This window comes from Cetorhinus maximus, chromosome 3 (assembly GCF_964194155.1).
Source record: "Cetorhinus maximus chromosome 3, sCetMax3.hap1.1, whole genome shotgun sequence".
NCBI lineage: Eukaryota > Metazoa > Chordata > Chondrichthyes > Lamniformes > Cetorhinidae > Cetorhinus > Cetorhinus maximus.
In genome coordinates this window covers 13,898,871-13,918,735 of record NC_135881.1, presented here as the reverse complement: position 1 = coordinate 13,918,735, position 19,865 = coordinate 13,898,871, and the positions used below count along the sequence as shown (strand labels likewise).

Below are 19,865 nucleotides of genomic sequence, written 5' to 3'. Positions count from 1 at the left end.
ATTACATGCATAATTTGCAGGGAAAAATACTGAAAGAGATTGAAAGAGAAAAATATCTGGGTGTAATTGTGCACAGATCACTGAAGTGTCAACGCCATTGTAGAGAAACAGTAACTTAAGCCACAGGATATTGGGATTTAAAAATAGAACCTATCGGTATAACGGTCACCATTCTATTACCATACAGGTCACTGGGCAAAACTGTATCTGGAATACTGTGTCCAGCACTAACCCTCTCCACAGGTTGGGTGATTATAGTGGCCTTGGAAAGGTTACAGAGAAGAGCTGCGATTGATTCCTAGCTTAAAGAGCCTCAGTTGCTCAGATAGGTTCAAGAACTTGGTCTATTTACTTCAGAGCAGCAATGGCTTAACAGGTGACTTGATAGAGTCTATACAATAATTAAAGGACCAGATATTCCAGCTAACTCCAGAGAAGGCCAGGGGAAGATGTGTTTAAACCAAGAAGGAGTAGGAACAGGCCAGATATGCGATGGTTCTTTCTTTCCCTGCAGAGAGTCGTAAGCCTCTGGAATAAATTGTCCGCTGGTGCTCTGAATTGCCTTTGAGAGGGAGCTGAACTGGTTCTTGACTGGGGCAGAGATAGCATCTTATAGAACCTAAGAGTCTTTATAGCTAACACTTTGTCCATGTGGTCTCCTGGTCTGGCTTTGATGACCTGAGGAGGTCGGAGAGACATTTTCCAGAATATCATTAACCCACATTGGCCATAAGGTTTTCTCTTCTTTTGCTGCAACCACGAAATTAGATGGCTGGGTGGGGTTAGAAGGTGTCGAGTCATAGTTCTCCAGCCATTGAGTGTGGAGCAGATTTGAGAGACAAGCTAGTCTTTTCCTGCTGCTCAAACGTATCCTTGTATAAACAAGCAATCAGGGGTCTGCTGGAAAGTGCTTAATCTTATGGTCTGGTTTTGTGTGGTACAGCAATACACCAATTCTTAGTGACCACTCTTCCAAGTATGAACTCATATACTGAATGACAGTAGTCTATTTCTTCAAGGAAGGCACCACAGTTGAGCCTAAAACTGTCCTTACTTGCATATGCCAACACACAGTATGACCACCAGCATGATCCTCCCTTTAGGTGAGATCAGTTAACAGGACACAGTCCATAACTCAAACCTGGGCTCTTGCTGCTTTGTAAGGCGCAAAACCACACCAGCTGTTGTATTTAACAATAAGTCATCCAGTAGCAGGATCACTCCAAATGGAGTGAGAACTCTACTATGCAAATTAAAGTCATGGCAAGGGGAGGCCAAATCAAAAGATATTAAAATCTTTATAAGACTCAGAAAGATGATACCCCAAACTGAGAGGATATCTTCAGCAGGAAAGAACGAATAGGCTGGAGCTCTTTTCTTTAGAAAGAGATTGAGGGGTGAAGAAGTCCTTAAAATTATGAAAGGATTTGGTAGCGTAGAGTTGGATAAGATGGTCCTACTTGTAGGCGAGACCAAAACTAGAGCCAATAAATATAATAGTCATTAATAAACCAATAGGGAATACAGGAGATACTTCTATATGCAAAAAGTGGTGAGAATGTGGAACTTGCTAACACAAATAGTAGCTGAGGCAAATAACAGATGCATTTGAGGGGAAGCTAGATAAACACACAAGGGAGAAAGGAATAAAAGGTTATACTGCTAGGGTTAGATGAAGTAAGGTGGGAGATGACTTATCTTTGTGTGCTGTACATTGTACATTAAAAAAAAATCAATGTGCCCTTTTAAAACATGAAAACTAGAACATGTAAATGCACAGAATTGTGCAGCCAGAAATGTGCACCCTTGTTAATTTTGGGGGAATTTAAAGTTTCAAATGCTTTCTAGATACTCATGATTTCAAGGGATATGGGGATAGCACGGGAAAATGTCATTGAGGTAGACAATCAGCCATGATCTAGTTGAATGGAAGAGCAGGTTCGAGGGGCTGAATGGCTTACTCCTACTTCCTATGTTCCTATGATTGAGACAGTAATTTTGTAATGCTATTAAACTTTAACTTTAACTTAAGGTAAAATTGGGACTTCAAGAAGCACCCCAGCTCGGAGACATGCCTATGTGGTCTGGTTACTATGGAGGTGAAACTCAAACAGAAACCTACTGAAATCAAGTGAGAGTGTATACACCTTTCCTCAGTGATTGAGTAAATGGACAACTGTTTTTTGAGACAAATGGAGAGAGACAAAGCAACTAGTGCTGTGTGGAGAAGCAAGCCAGTTACTGCTGTGAAGAGCAAGGAATTATCGTTTTGGGTTAACAAACAAGCAGGATGCTTGTGAGAGTTGATTTTCTGTTCGAAAGCAAGGGGAAAAACTGACAGAACTTTTGGAGATTTAAAGAACTAGGAGTTGCCGATGTGGGCCTTGCTGGTGGACGTTGGATCTGGAAGACTCAGGCTGAGTGGATGACTTTCGAATGACACCGGAAGTTTTGACATGCATGGCAAGTAGCAGTGAGCTTGGAAAGCCAGGAGTAACTTATAATGAGTCTTGTAATGCTGTCATTTGCTATAATTGTGGTGCACAGTGAAAAGAGTTGTAAGACATAATCTTAATTGCGTTAGTTAACGCAAAAGTGCCTTTTCTATAGTTCGTTAAATGATGTTCGATTTATATTGACTTCAGTTTATTTGTTACAGTACGAGTCTTCCAGTCCACCTCAAATTACCCTGGAAGGGTAAGGTGTCTCAAAAATTGGAGCAACAGGTCAAGCTAGCCGTTGTTGCTACTGCGTAGTAATGGCATATGAGTGGTATCCTCCACTAACAGGCTGTCATCAAGCCAAAAAGACGTTCTATCTACCACACAAATGAGCAAGGTGGTATATGAATTTTAATGCCGATGTGACGCCAGTTTTGTAGGCCATACATTCCAAGAACCGATGGATCATATCAAACAGCATATCCCATTGTTTGTTTTCAACAGGTACAGCACTGACCATTCTCAACCAGCTTGTGCTTGCGAACTCAGAAGTGTCCAACATTAGATGTGATTCTGCGATGGGACTGTTCAGTAAGTGCTGTCCAGAGTGTTCTAAGAATTGCACCAATAACCAATTTAAGGTTAAGTCAGCTTGCAATATGGCTTACTTACACTTACTAGAAGCTACATACAATCATACACAGTGCCCTGCAAACAGAAAGAAAATGTCCAGGCATTGCGCCTTTTTCAATTCAACAAAAGCATGGGAAACAACTGTTCCCTGGTGCATTTCCCATGGCAACACCTTTACCAATCAGTGTTCACTCGCCAAACAATCAGTGCCCTTTTCTCATGCAATATAAATTGCTACTCCCTTTGAAATTTGGTATTCTTGCATCTGTCCTGATGAGTGCAAGGTGAAAAGCTTTGACCGCATGTCTCTTTCTTCAGCAACACTCAAAAGTTCTGTACTACCAAGTGGCTATATTAAATAATTTTGGTATTTACAAGAGAGGTAGAACAGGTAGACATAATATTGAATGATGAGACGAACAATAAGGTGTGTACTTAAAATAAAAGAGGTGATGTATTGAATAAACTGAAGAAACTCAGAGGATAAATCCTCTGGACTAGATGGATTGTATCCATGTATTGTAAAAGAATCTAGGGGAGCAACAGCAGAGGAATTACTACACATATTTAATGTTTTTCTTTAGAGAAAGAGCAAGGCCAGAGGACTGGCAGATAGTTAATGTAATTCCAGTATTTAAGGGGGACAGAACATGTCCAGAGACTTACAGACCCATCAGCTTAACATCAGTGGTGGGTAAATTAAGGAATCTTTACTAAAGAAGAGAATAGGAGAACATCTAGAAATGAGAAATATAATGATAGGATGGATTTCAAAAGGGAAAATCTTGCTTGATTGGTCTTTTGCATCTTTTGAGGAGGTAACAGAGAAAGAAGACACTGGTAGTACAGTAGATGTAATTAATATGGATTTTCAAAAGGCCTTCAACAAGGTGCCCCATAGTAGACTAATGCAGTGTGTGTGAATTCAGGGGATGATGCGCACATATTGGCTTCAAAACAGAAAGCAGAGCAGGAGTAAAAGGTAGTTATTCAAAGTGGGAGAAGATGGGAAGTGGTGTTCCATTAAGATCAGTGCTGGGTCCACTGCAGTTTACATTGATAATTTGGATTGAAATCAAAAACACAATTTCTAAATTTGTGAATGACACCAAATGGGTGGGGGTAGTGGTGAGAGATGGGGGATATAGTTAATACTGAGAAGGACTGCAACAAATTATAGGACACTAATAAACTTGCAGGTTGCACAAATAATTGGCAAAATGAAGTTCAACACAGATAAATGAGGTAGTACAGTTTGGGAGGTAGGTCACTTATTACTTGGAAGATACAAGTCTATGTGGGGTAGAGGAACAGGGGTCTTGGAGTACAAATACATCAATCACTAAAAGTTGCGCCACATGTTAGCAATGACATAAAAAAAGCAAATCAGGCACTAGGTTTTATTTCTAGAGGGATGGCATTGAAAAGTAGGGAAGCTATGCTAAACCTGTATCCAACCTTGGTTAGACAACAACAGAGGTCTTTAAAATTCTGAAAGGTTTTGATAAAGTGGATGGAGGGGGAATGTTTTCGTGTGGAGAAGAGCATAATTAGAGGCCACCAATATACAAGAAATCCAACTGAGAATTCAGAAGAAACCCTCTTTACCCAGAAAGTAGTGAGAATGTTGAACTTGAAGCCAACAGTATAGATGCATTTCAGGGGAAACTACACAAACATGTGACAAAGACAATAGATGGTATGATGGCAGATTTAGATGAGAAAAGATGGGAAGGGGCTGAGTACAAACTCGGGCATGAACTTGTTAGGCCAAATGGCTTATTTCTGTGCTGTATATCCTGCGTAAATCTCCAGGTCCTGCATCATTGGGACAGTTCATTTTAGCTTCAAGTTAAACTGGAATTACTATGAACTCTTCTCCTTCCAAAAAAACTAGACTAACAGAGATGAGGGAATGCATGGGATGAGTCATAGCATTTAGGCGGTGGGTTTTATTCAAAGAAAATGGAAATTAGGGGCTTTGTGAAGTCACATATCTTTTAAGTTATTCAGGCAATTAGGGAATGAAGGAAAAATGCACAGACTGGTATAGCTAAGTTTAACAAATTTCAGTTCTGTCTCATTGGTAACACTCTTGCTTTGGAGTCAGAAGACTGAGGGTCAAGTTCCACACTTCTATTGTATACTTCTACATTTTTCATCCTCTGTGCACTTTAGGAGCTTACCAAAATTTTTATAAAGTAAGGAGAGAGGATGTTCCCTAAATAGCATTCATAAAAACAGCATCAAGACCAATTTATTAATGGCATGTGATGCAGTTAAATCTAAACAGTAACATTTAGTAGATCAGCAAAGAGTATGCCATGTGGTATTTGTGCTTATGTTATCAGTTGCACCCTGACTGAGATGCCAAGGAAAGAACTGCAGAATGACCCTCAACTTCCCATTGGCTTCCTGCAAGATGGTACGGTTTCCGGAACACAAACATTTGGCTACTTGCTGCTCCAATTGGATACTTGCAACATAGGAGTGGCCAAGTTGCTCTGCCCAACATTTAATAACCTAGGGCTTGAAGCATTAGCACAGTGGAAATCACTTGTGTTGCGGTAATATAGCGGTAATAATATTTCAGCACAGACTAGAAGGGCCGAAAGGCCTGTTTTTCTGTGTAGTGTTCTATGGTTCTATGGTAATTAAATCAGTGTCTCTAGATTCAGATGAACTGGCTTCGCACTCGTGGAGAGAAAATAAATAAAGGATATAATTGTGTTAGAAGCAGTACAGAGAAGGTTCACTCAACTCATTCCTGGGATGAAGGGCTTATCCTATGATGAAAGGTTCAAACGCTTGGGTCTGTACCCATTGGACTTTAGAAGAATGAGAGGTGATCTTATTGAAACATATAAAGATCCTGAGGGTCTTGACAGGGTACTTAATGGATGTTTCCCCTCAGGGGGGAGACTGGGACTGGGGGACACAAAGAGGTTTCCCTTTTAAGATTGAGATGAAGAGAATTCTCTCTCTCAGAAGGTTGTTAGTATGTGGAATTCTCTTCCCTAGAGTGCAGTGAAAGCTGGATCATTGAATTTATTCGAGGCAGAGTTAAACAGATTTTTGATAGACAAGGGACTTGAGAGTTATGTGGGTCAGACAGGGAAGTGGAGTGAGACCACAACCGATTTTATTGAATTGCAAAGCAGGCTTGAAGGGCCGAATAGCCTACTCCTGCTCCCAAGCCCTACCTTCTTCTGAGTGACCTGGCAGGCAGTGGGCATATTATTGCAGCTATTTATAGGAAAACTTGAAAATACTGGGGTTGATATTTGCGAAGTACATTGAAAGCTTTACTGGTCATTAAGCCAACTGTTCAAAACCCAAGTCTTGATTGGCTGGAAAAGTGACCTTTAGCACCAAATTGTAGCCAGAGGTGCCCACCAACAAACTGGATAGCATTTCAGGGAAAGAGGTAGCATTTTATGCAGATTAAAACAAATGATGCACATTAATTATTACAATGTATTAACACGAAACAAAAAAAATTGTTAAAATAAAAATGAAATATTATGGAAGAAGAAAATAAACGCCAGAATGCTGAGAATGATAAACTCTCTTAAGAATTTGAAAGTACATATTTAGACATAGAGGTATATATAAAAATCTTTATTAGCTGTGCTATTGGGATTTGTTTCATAATTCTCTGCAGCAGCCTCTGGTTTATGATGAACTTAAATTCATTGTCATGAACCTACTCTTCTTTCTCCATGCCTCCTGAGAGGGGCAAAAACACGGACAGCTGTAGCGAATTTAGCAAGCCTGTTGTCAAAAATTCCTCTCTTATCCCTCAGAGGCAAGTCAGGAAAGTGCAGGTATTATTTGGGCTATTCCTGCAGATCTGGGCTTTGTGAAGAAACTAATGTTGTTTAGCATCTTTATGTTCTAGGGTAGAGGACAAAAACTGCAATAAAAAAAAAAATCACACTTAACATGAATTGATGGGATGCAAAACTGGAAAGTTTTACCCCGTCCCAATAATGTGTTAGATGTGATAAAAATGCAAACTGCTCAACATCTGCAGGCATTGATGTACGTGGATAACCATCTTTCTGATGAATGGCACCTCACTATATGATGCTGGTAAGATAACCAAGAGTCATACTCACATGAAGAACTGGGAACCATTGGTATCTCTTCCTCTGTTTGCCATTGACAACAGGAACTCCCTGTCGTGTTTGAGCACAAAATTCTCATCTGTCCAAGAAAGGAGTAGCTGGTCAGCTTTGAGAGACTCCACAGAATTGCTGTAGTCTATTTGCTCATTGCACCAACAACAGAGTAACAGCCTTGCTTTAGGCCTCACCGCAGCATTACACTAAAATATTGTGTTGAGGAGGAACACAAATTTCAAATTCTCTTATATTACCAGTACTGAAACTAGTGCACTAAATGCTCTAGGTGAGCAGTTTCAATTTGTCTTTGTGTCTTTGTGTGTGTTTTTTTGTTTTCCTTTAAAGTCTGCAAGCAATAAAGAAAATTGGACCATATATTCCATCAACTCACTGCCAATAACGGTACTTGCTGGGGAGGGTGCAAGGGAGTGTGTTTTAATTGTGTTACTTAGCTTTTTTTTCTTACCTTTTCATTTTGCAAAAGATCACATTCTCTATAAATAAAAGAATATGTTGAAAGTTTTAGGCAGGATGATAGGTTTTCTCATGAATAAATTGCCTAACCTCCATGCTGCAAGTTGCGAGCTTACTGCATAATAATTTACCTTTTATAATTCACTTTTTTTTGTAGTTAACAGTGAACACGCTAAGAAACAATTAGCCCAAATTCATGCATCTATTTTGTGCATGCAACATTTCAAGCACTAGCTACATGCAACAGGTGAGGGAATTAAAAGCAATGCTATTCACGTATTGTTAGAGGGAGTCTTCTATTTAGTAAATCAACAGATTTAATTTGGGCTTTGTGATGAAATTAAAAAGATGTCTCTACCTTCAAAGTATCCGCCATAAATAGATTCTCCTCCTCGTCCATTACCTAAGAACCACAGGTGTGTAAGTAACACTAGGCTCCACACTGAATGTTTCTATACAATTAACAAAAAGTACATTACGCAGGAACTAAGCAGTCAGGTTCAGTCGATGTCCTTTCATATGTGGTTTATGGTTCACCGCCAGACAGATGAGCAAGATGACAGTAAAAGGTCTTCGGTTCCAGCATTTTCCATTTGACTCTCAGTTACATGAGAACACACCAACGAAAGTGCTTCTCAAATCTTGCCACCTTATGCTAGCAGAAGTAGGAAGGTTAAGAGAATATCAACAACATGAACATGGCTGTAGATATGCTTTACTGAAGCTTTGTTGGATACCAACCCCTCCCCAAAAGAAAGATCTAATCCCATCGCCATTAGAAAATGCAGCATCTTCCCCTTCTTTTCTTGAGCACATAATATACATGCGAATTTAAATAAAGTCTATAAATAAAGTACAGGTGATAAAAATGTCATTTTTCAAATAGCATTCACTGTTGTCAACATACCAGGCTAATGAAAATATATACATTATTGAACAATGGCAAAGTTTAATTCTTTGCTGCTCAGAAAAATTAAATCATTCATATGAAATAACACATTGTGCAATACAAAGAGTATAGGAACAGAGAGACCTGGGGGTGCTCACATTCACAAGTCTGTGAAGTTGATAAAGCTGCTAAAAAAAAAGGAAACAGGAAACTTGACTTTATAAATAAACACAAAAGAATAAAAAAAACAAGGAATTTAAGCTAGACATTCGTGAACCACTGATGAGGCCTCAGTTGAAGTAGTGTGTCTAATAATGGGTACTACACCTTTGGAAGGATATCAAAGCTTTGCAGAGGATACAGTGGATATTTCCCAGGGATGAGGGACTTCAGTTATGTGGAGAGACTGACCATAAGACATAGGAGCAGAAGTAGGCCATTCGGCCCATCAAGTCTGCTCCACCATTCAACGAGATCATGGCTGATCTGATCATCCTCAACTCCACTTTCCTGCGCTTTCCCCATGACCCTTGATTTCCTTACTGATTAAAAATCTGTCTATCTCAGTCTTGAATATACTTAACGACCCAGCCTCTGTAACTCTCTGTGGTAAAGAATTCCACAGATTCACTACCCTCCGAGAGAAGAAATTCCTCCTCATCTCTGTTTTAAATGGCGCCCCCTTACTCTGAGATTATGCCCTCTGGTCCTAGACACTCCCACAAGAGGAAACAACCTCTCAGCATCTACCCTGTCAAGGCCCCTAAGAATCTCATATGCTTCAATAAGGTTGCCTCTCATTCTTCTAAACTCCAGAGGGTACAGACCCAACCAACTCAACCTCTCCTCAAAAGAAAATCTCGTCATCCCCGGGATCAACCTAGTGAACCTTCTCTGGACTGCCTCCAATGCAGTATACCTTTCTTTAGATAAGGAGACCAAAACTGTTCATAATGTTCTTGGTATGGTCTAACTAGTGCCTTATATAGTTTTAGCAAGACTTTCCTATTTTTATACTCCATTCCCTTTGAAATAAAGGTCAACATTCCATTTGCCTTACCTATTACCTGCTGAACTTGTATGCTAGCTTTTTGGGATTCATGCATGAGGACCCCCAAATCCCTCTGTGCTGCAGCTTTCCTCAGCCTTTCTCCATTTAAATAATATTCAGCTTCTCTATTCTTCCTGCCAAAGTGCATAACCTCACACTTTCTCACACTATATTCCATGTGCCAAGTTTTTGCCCACTCACTTAACCTGTCTTTATCCCTCTGTAGACGCTTTGTGTCATCCTCACCACTTGCCTTCCCGCCTATTTTTGTGTCATCCGCAAACTTGGCGATAGTACATTCATTTCCCTCATCCAAGTCATTAATATATATTATAAATAATTGTGGCCACAGCACTGATCCCTGTGACACTCCACTAGTTACAGGTTGCCATCCTGAAAATGCTGCCTCTCCCGCATCCCAGCTCACTGTCATCTATTAGTTAGCCAGTCCTCTACCCATGCTAATATACTACCCCCAACACCATGGGCTCTTATTAATAGCCTTATGTGCGGTGCCTTATCAAACGCTTTTGGAAATCCAAATATATTATATCTACTGGCTCCCCTTTATCTATCCTGCTTGTTACCTCCTCAAAGAATTCTAATAAACTTGTCAGGCATGATTTCCCCTTCATGAAGCCATGCTGACTCTGCTTGATTAGATTATGCATTTCCAAATGGTCTGCTATTACATCCTTTATAATAGATTCTAACATTTTCCCAATGACAGATGTTAAGCTAACTGGCCTATAGTTACCTATTTTTGTCTTCCTCCCTTTTTTAGTAAGAGTGTTACGTTGAGTTTTCCAATCCTCTGGGACTTTTCCGGAATCTAAGGACTCTTGGAAGATTACTATCAGTGCGTCCATTATCTCTGCAGCTATTTCCTTGAATATCTTAGGATGCAACCCATCAGGTCCAGGTGACTTATTGGCCTTTAGCCCCATTAGTTTCCCTAGTACTTTTTCTCTAGTGATAGTTATCGTATTTATTTCCTCCCCCCATTTTGCCCCATTATTATTTAGTATTTTAGCTATGCTATTAGTGTCTTCTACCGTGAAGACTGATACAAAGTATTTATTCAACTCCTTATTCAACCATTTCCTGGTTCCCCATTATTATTTCCCCAGCCTCATTCTCTAAGGGGCCTATGTTCGCTTTGGCCTCTCTCTTCCTTTTTATATATTTAAAGAAGCTCTAACTGTCTGTTTTTATATTACTTGCTAGTTTATCCTTAAAGTTCATTTTCTCCCTCTCTATTTTTTTTGATCATTTTCTGTTGGTTTTTAAAACTTCCCCAATCCTCTGGTTTATTACTAATCTTTGCCACGTTGTATGCTTTTTCTTTCACTTTGATATTATCCTTAACTTCCTTGGTTAACCATGGTTGGTTTATCCCCTTCCTACAATCCTTCTTCCTCACTGGGATATATCTTTGTTGTGAGTCATGATCTATTGTCTTAAATGTCTGCCATTGTTCATCAACCATCTTTTCTGCTAAATTCCTTTCCCAGCACACTCTACCCTCATTTCTTTGTGATTACCCTTATTTAAGTTTAGCACAGATGTTTCCGAACTAAGTTTCTCACTCTCAAACTGGATGCTAAACTCCACCATGTTATGGTCACTGTTTCCTAGGGGATCTTTTACTCTGAGATCATTTGTTAAACCTGCCTCGTTACACATTACCAGATCCAGAATAGCCTGATCCCCGGTTGGATCCACAACATATTGTTATCGGAAACTGTACCGAATAGACAATTAATTCTTGCTTGTGGCTACCTCTGCCAATTTGATTTTCCCAATCTACATGGAGATTAAAGTCTCCCATGATTAATATACTGCCTTTTTTACATGCCCTCATTATTTTCTGATTTATTCTCTGTCCGACAGCATAGCTACTGTGAGGGGGCCAATAGACTACTCCCACCAGTGTCTTCTTCCCCTCGTTATTTCTAATCTCCACCCCTACGGGTTCCACATCTTCAGATCCAAGATCATTTCTTGCTATCGTACATATTCCATCTCGTACTAACAAAGCTACCCCACCACCCTTTCCTTCCTGACTGTCCTTTCAAAAAGTCACATACCCCTGAATATTAGTTCCCAGCTTTGATGATCTTGTAACCATGTCTCCGTAATGGCTATAAGATCATACCCATTAAACTCTATTTGTGTTATTAATTGATTTATCTTGTTTGGAATACTACGTGCATTTCAGTAAACAGCCATTAATTTTGCCTTTTTACCTATTTTTTACCCTTTGACCCTATTTGCTGCTTTTTTTTAATGTTTGCACACTCTATCCCTTCCTTTAACACTCTGGGCATCATTTCCTAAGTAGCTGTCCTGCAATGCCACCAAATCCTTTTGCTTTGCAAGCCTACTTATCCCCTCTCCAGAACCCTCCCCGATCTATTCAGTTTAAACCTCTCTCTACAGCCCTAGTTATTCGATTCGCCAAAACACTGCAGAAGCTGGGATTGTTCAACCTGGAATAAAGAAGGTTAACACTATTTTGAACACAGATGTTCAAAATTATGAAGGGTTTTGATAGATAGGGAGAAACTGTTCCCACTGGCAGAAGGTTAGTAACCAGAAGACACAGATTGAGAATAAATTGGTAGAAGAGTAAAAGGGGGTGGATGAGGCCGTTTTTTATTTAAAACAGAGCAGGCTACAATGATCTGGAATCTGACCTGCCCGAAAGGATGGTGGAAGTAAACTGGAAATAAATTCAACAGTAGCTACTAAAGGAAATTGGATAAATAGTTGAAAAGGAAAATTTTTGCAGGGCAATGAGGCAAGTACCGGTGTGAAGGACTAATTGGATAGCTCTTTCGAAAAGCCAGTGCAAGCGTAATGGGGCATACGATGTGGCATTGGATTCTACAAGGCCTACTTTAAATGGGGGTGGGAGAAATAGGGAGAGGAAAAGAAAGTTACATAGCAAAGCAGGGCCATGCAAAACTTAAACCTATTATAACTGGCATCCTTGAAGTTAATCGTCACAGGTGAGTAATCCATTGGTAGGAGGAAAAATGTTCCTTACGCACTGCGACTTTAATTGAGGGGAAATTTTCTGCACAGGGCTTGTACTATTCAATTGAGAATAGTACAGAGGTACCAGGCCAGGAAAGACCCGGGTTCAAATCCCTGGTTTTCATTCATCACAGCCAGGATGGCTGCTGGAAAGCTACAATTGGCCTGTGTTCGAGGACTAAGGAGGGGAAAAATGTTAAAATACACAGTGTGCTCCAATGCTGCTTGCTAGCCTTCTCTCTAGAAAATGTGTACATTGTAATGCACATTTATTATGCAAACATACATGAGTTACAAACATGCATGTCTGTGCTAACTGTTTGCCCCCAGAACACACACAGCAATCCTTATGGGAGTGGAGCATTCAATTGCATCAGTTCAGTGACCTGTGCTCAATGACAGTTTGAGATCAGGCAACAGCTATAAAAGCAAGGCTGCAGGCTGCCTTCCTCTTTGACATTTTTAGTTACTTTATACACAGCTATAATTTACAAAATGGTTATATCAGGGAAACTTTAATAACTGCCATGCCCCTATAATAAGTCTATATTACAGTGATTACAGCGATGAAAGCAAAATACTGTGGATGCTGGGAATCGAAAATAAAAACAGGAAATTCTGGAAAAACTCAGCAGGTCTGGCAGCATTTGTGGAGAGGGAAACAGGGTTAACATTTCGAGTCTGTTTGACTCGAGTCCAGCTCTGAAGAAGAGTCATACGGACTTGAAGCGTTAACTCTGTTTCCCTCTTCACAGATGTTGCCAGACCTGCTGAGTTTTTCCAGCATTTTTTGTTTTCGTTAATGATTATAGCTTTGATACCACTTCAGCTGAACTAATATATATCGCAAATCATGTTTTTCCCACCTTCACTGAAGTCACCGCCTTGGACCATAAATTCCTTTACAATGCGATGGAAAGTGGAGCCCTTATAACAAAGCTGCTTTCGAGTTTTTTTTCCTAATCCTTTTTCACCTGCAAGAGTTAAAACAATGTTAGTATACACAAAACAGGATTCATACAAGTGTATGCTAAGTAGGTTTCAAACTTTTTTGGATGGAGAAATCCCCAGCAAATAATCGCAGTACCAGCACCCACTTCAAATAATGCACCTCTGCTGAGGACCCTCTTGAAGTGCGTACACATACCCAGGGTCCTTCACAAACTTCTGGGACACTTGCCTGCAAGTATTGACACACTCAGGGAATCCCTTGTCCAAACTTCTAGGAGATACTATTGACTTCCTAATGGAAGAGGGTGTGTTACCACTAGATACCACATAGTATTTTTAAATAAAAACTTTACAGCATAATTTACCATAGCAGAAATAACACACTAGTAAATCAAATATGGAATTCTTGGTACCAACAGGGCAGAAATCTGACAACCTCACACTCTCTTCCCACAGGTCTACCAGGGTACAGGTACCCAAGTTTGAAAATGAATTCTTTAGTGACCAGGAAGAGCTGAGCAAGGAGAGAAAACAGCAGCTCTTCAATGTAAGCATTTATCCATCATATTTTAATAAAAACCAACAACATACTGTGGAGGAAACAAACTTGTTCTGACTATCCCCCAACACCTCACCTTGGTGCCTTACGTGGACACCATGACCTCTTCAAAATCCTTACACCATCTCCAAATCCCTCCCGTGATGCAACTCCTCTCTATGCTGTAACTTCCTCCAGCCATATATCCTCTTCAACTCTGGCCTCCTGTTCATGGCACCACCCCACCCTCTTCTTCTAATCATCTGTGATGGGGTCTCAGCCACCTTGTTCCAAATGCCTGGTGCCCCACCTCTACACCTTTTTGCTCTCCTACCTCTCAGTCCTCTGTGATGACCCATGTGTTTTTGGAAAAGCATGTATTTTCTTTTTGTGCGATGTCCCCTTTAAGGCTGGGTGAACTGGAGAGAATTCTGAAAAAGGGTCAACTGACTTCCTGATTATGACATCATTAGGTTCCAAGAAAAGTCTATGTGATTGCAGCAGGGTTGGGTCAGCCTGTGTTTTTGATTTGGCAGTTCAGAACACACTGAGAATTTGTTAGAGAGAAAAACGAGCAAGGGTTCTCTCTGAATAACAAAGTTTGGCAGTCTTTGTACAAATCCTTGTGGTGAAGCAGGTCTCCGAGAATAAAGCAGAGACTATATTACTGTGTGTGTTACACAGTTGAAAAGGACGTAGAGCTGAAGATGGGAAGGGCATGGAATTGTGGATTGGACAAGACTGTTGTCGCTTCAGTGTTGTCAGAGCCCGCCAGACCATTTAAAGGAAGTCTCTGGTGATTCCGTACCATCAAGACTGTCATGACCTGAGTGAGAGTGGGTTCGCAGATACGCACCTTGTCGGCGGTAACCATATCTGCAGACTTAGGGTGGAATATTGCTGCTGGCGAATGCGATTCAAGGGCTGAAACAATTGAGTGGGAAGTGAGAGATCCTACATGGCGACGGCCAAGTTGTTGACTGCACGTGGTGCCACATTTGTGTGGGAAGTAATGCGAATGCTTATAACCATTTGAGGTGTATCTTTGTTGTCTTAATTATTTAAAGTGAAATTTATCTGTTTGAAATATCCTTCGCCTGTTCATTCATGTTTGAATTATGTTGATTTGAATTGGTTTGTTACAATAAAGTCTAAAAAAGTGAAATCTGCACTCCTGTCATATCCGGTTGTGTAAGTTAGTGGACAATTAAACAACTAACTGGAGGAGGTGACTCCAAAAATATCCCCATTCTCAACATTGGGGAATCCCGGCATGTCAATGCAAAAGACAAAGCTGAAGCATTTTTGACCACCTTCAGCCAGAAGTGCCAAGTGGTTGATCCATCTTGGCCTCCTCTTGAGGACTCCAGTGCCACAGATGCCAGGCTTCAACCAATTCAATTCACTCCATGTGATATGAAGAAACTGCTGAAAGCACTGGATGCAGTAAAGGCTGTGGTCTTGACAATATCCTGAGAGTAGTACTGAAGGCTTGTGCTTTGAAACAGGCTGCATCCCTTGTCAAACTGTTACTGTACAGCTCCAACACTGGCTCCTACCTGACAAGGTAGAAAACTTCCTGGGTATGTCCTGTCCACAAAAAGGACAAATCTAATACACCAATTACTGTCCCTTCAGTCTACTCTCAATCATGAGCAAAGTTATGGAAGGTATCGCCGACAGTCCTATCAAGTGACATTTAGTTATTAGCTGCTCACCAATGCTTAGTTTGGGTTGACACAGCCATTCGAGACCTCATCACAGCCTTGATCCAAACATGGACAAATTAAGCTGAATCCCAGAGTTGAGGCGAGAATGACTGTCCTTGACATAAAAACATATCTGACTGATTGTGGTATCAGGAGCCTTGGCAAAATTGAAGTCAATGGGAATCAGAAGGAAGACTCTCCACTGATGATTGCACAGTGTTCATTCACAACTCCTCAAATACTGAAGCAGTCCATACCTGCCTGCAGCAAGACGTGGACAACATTCAGGCTTTGGCTGATAAGTGGCCAGTAACATACAAATCACAAGTGCCAGGCAATGGCCATTTTCAACATGGCGGAATCTAAACATCTTCTCTTGACATTCAATGGCATTACCATTGCTGAATCCCCGACTACCAACATCCTATGGGTTACCATTGACCAGAAACTGAACTAGACCAGCCGTATAAATACCATGGCTACAACAGTAGATCAGAGGCTGGGAATTCTGCAGCGAGTAACTCACCTCGTGACTCCCCAAAGTGTGTCATCGTCTACAAGGCACAAGTCAGGTGTATGATGGAATACCTCCAACTTGCCTGGGTATATGTGACTCCAACAACACTCAAGAAGCTAGATACCATCCAGGACAAAGCAACCCACTTAATCGTCAGCCCAACCATCCTTGCACTGCTGGCGCACAGTAGCAGTGTGCATCATCCACAAAATGCACTGCAGCAACTTGCCAAGGCTCCTTCGACAGCACCTTCCAAACCACGACCTCTGACACCTAGAAGGACAAGGGCAGTAGATGGATGGGAACAGCAACTGCATGTCCATTCCAAAACACACACCATCCTGACTTGGAACTATAATCGCTGTTCCTTCAGTGTCACTGGATCAAATTCCTGGAACTCCTTCTCTAAAAGCCCTATGGGTGTACCTCACATGAACTGCAGTGGTTCAAGATGGCAGCTCACCACTACCTGCTCAAGGGAAATAAATGCTGGTCTAGCCAGTGATGCTCACAGCCCAAGAATGAATTTTAAAAAGTCAATATTCTTGTTTGCTGTCTAAATATTGGTTGGTGTTACGATGGCAGCCAGAGGGAATGCATTTTTCTCTCTAATGTATACATATCCTGAAAACAAAAGAATTAACCTAGTAATATATCAAATGGAATTTTGTCATCTGATACAAACTGGTGGAACTCCCCTGAAAAATTTAAAAGTTGAAAAGAGGTTCTGCTCCAGGAACAAGAAAAATATAGCTGGGAAGAAATTGTTGCAATGGTGCAGATCCTGTGGCTTTATATGGTGGGGGGAACAGAAACTATCAAGCAAGGTGATTATCCTAAAGTATATGGAGGAATTGGGAATACATAAGGATACCACACCAATGATAAAGGAAGAGACTGTCAACATGAGATATGACTAGACTGGCAGAGGGGTATACTCACTGAGGAAAAAGAGATACACCTCATCTAATGGGTGTATAATAATAACCATTTTGCATCTGTGTCATCTGCTTGATGTTTCAATCATGAACTGTGCGATTGGATCAGTGCAAGTTCATGCCCAATCTTTCTGATTGGGCCAGCACATGTAGTTTGTGATTGGTGCTAACTAGTAATTTCTGATTTTTAAAATTCTGTAACAAGGCAAATTCTCTAGCGATACAGCCATGCTGGGAAGTCTTCGCATCTCAACTGTTATTAAACAGGTAGGTTATGATTGTAAACACACGTTTCACTATTATTTGTAAATGAATAAGCTATTTGCAGGGAAGAATAAATATCATTTGTAAAGCCACGTCTCCATATCCAAATTAATCCTATTCATTTACCCCCCTCCCCCTGGTTCAGTACCAAGGCTGACACCACCAGATACCACCCATTGTTGCTGCTTTCCTGGTCTTTGGCTAACAACAGCCTTTCCACGAATGTCTCAAATGCTGCCTACAAACTGCGAACAACGCTACAAGAACAACCAACAGATTCACAGAACTTCAGAATGCTACGCGGGCAGGGTTTCCTTCTTCCAGGTACAGCTGCACAACTTCAGCCTCAATGTCATAAAATTCCTGACAGCACTGTGCTACTGAGAAATTTTTTTAAAACTTTTGCATATTAATTAAGGCACATGAAGCTTAAAGAAAAAATGGCATGCGTCAGAGGTCTGAAATCAAACAGTTTTAGACGCAGGTTGATCAGCAGCTGAAAGGGGTTTGTCAATTAACTGACCTGTTGAGAGCTTCCAGCATTTCCCGTGTAACGAAGTGCACAACAAAAAGTAAAATAACATTTATAAAATGTGCAGCTTATTGTACCCTAGTTAAACATTAAAATATTGAAATGGCAACTGAATGACTCTAGTAACAGAAAACCAAAACACTTAATGGGATAGAAGGCGGAGAGACTAAGCCAATACTTTACCTGAACTACCTTTGATGGCTGGACTTCATAGCTACTCATCCAGACCACTGGATGGAGCACTTTGCACCGGCTGAGTGGAGGAGGAAGAAAACTATTGGCAGACATATCTGTTCCCACGATGCTTAGCATGCTTCCCACCAAATGACAAGAACCATCAATGGTGGCAGCCAGAGAAGCCAGCAGCCCTGGAGCCTCTAAACTGACCGAGTGAAGCCAACTAGGGCAAAGAATATTATTATTGCTCCCCACTCTACCCCAAAAGAAAACTAACCATTATAGAAAATGCTGAAAATGTATAGCAGTTCTTTCAGCATATTTTGAAAGGAAAAAGGTCATATTTTGTCAAAACTGATTATATGTTCTGATGAAAGGTTTTGAGCTGGGTTTGCAAACACATATTTTTTTCTTCTCAGATTTTTAAAAAATTTTTTTTACAAGACTTCTGTTATTGTTTTGCATTCAGTGTGTAAGCAACCCATTTTTTTCTGACCTGGCAGCTCTGAAAGACTAATTATTACACGTCTTAAAGAATGCAACTTCATTTACATACCTGTGCAGAGAAAGAGGAAATTCTTACAGGTCTTGGGGCAGACGTCTGAAAATAACTCAAAGACAATGCGGCCCACTGAAATGAGAAGAAAAATTGCAGATCAGCTCACATGTTCTGGGGGTGGGATGTAAGTGTAAACATATGCAGCTCGAATTTACCTTTGATCAGCGTCAGCAGCGCCACAAGTAACGTGTTAATGAACGAGAACGACACCCGAGCAGACTTCCTGCTTTCTTAATTAAGCGCGCTGACAACAGCATTTTCTCAGCTTACTTGTCACTTAAAATCTATCACCTACTCCACACACCCGCACGCGCACACAAATGGTTCAAAGCAAAAAAGAATCTGGCATTTAAAATGCAAATCTGCATAGGTTAATGCATTAAATGCATAAGGTTGGCCTGCATCAATAGAATACTTCTGTACTGAAATATTCAGAACTGCTTCTTGCTAAGTTCAACATCAATGAACTACTCAGCAATGGGCCGGATAAGTAAGTACACGGTTATGCAGAAAGCCGCAGCACGATGTGGAAGTTAAAAAAATCTTCTGAGTGGTGCACTAGACATTCGCTGACCTAAACTCTAAAAATACATTTGAGTGGTGATTTCGGCACTGCAGTTATATCGGCAGTCTGCTGCGCAACAAGATCTAAACGAACGAACCAAGTGTGAGAGCGCGTTAGTGTGCATTTCCAGACCCATAATCTACCCAGCCAGCAAGGCAAGATAAATTGATCCTTTCACATTTTGCTCATTAAAATATTTAATTGAATATTCAATGTGATTAGTCAGCACAGCTGCATGCAAATTCATTCCAGGAGATTAAAGTGCGCAGCGTCGAGCAATCTATAAATCCTGATTTTACAATACGTGAATGTTTTCACAAGGCAGAACATATATAGTCCCCAAACAAACACAGCATTAATAACGCTGCTGTAATAGTTACTGATAAGACATTTTTTCTGCATGTTTGCTGGTGATTGGCTGCAAATTAAATTATGGTAAACTTGCAGGGATCATCACA

General features: G+C 40.6%; 1 protein-coding gene across 7 annotated transcripts in view; it reads right to left on the bottom strand.

The window, feature by feature from the left end:
* Positions 1–19,865, bottom strand: part of nktr (natural killer cell triggering receptor) — a 210,631-nt gene that overhangs the window by 70,507 nt on the left and 120,259 nt on the right. For 6 of the 7 annotated variants that reach the window (XM_078536562.1, XM_078536534.1, XM_078536546.1 and 3 more), the window contains 4 exons: positions 18,840–18,914; positions 13,524–13,631; positions 8,034–8,078; positions 7,196–7,283 (listed from right to left, as the gene is read on the bottom strand). In XM_078536562.1, coding sequence (XP_078392688.1) covers positions 7,196–7,283; positions 8,034–8,078; positions 13,524–13,631; positions 18,840–18,914 — 316 coding nt within the window. Of the gene's footprint in view, positions 1–7,195; positions 7,284–7,667; positions 7,696–8,033; positions 8,079–13,523; positions 13,632–18,839; positions 18,915–19,865 lie in introns of those variants that run through there. The other variant, XM_078536566.1, reaches the window with a different exon arrangement.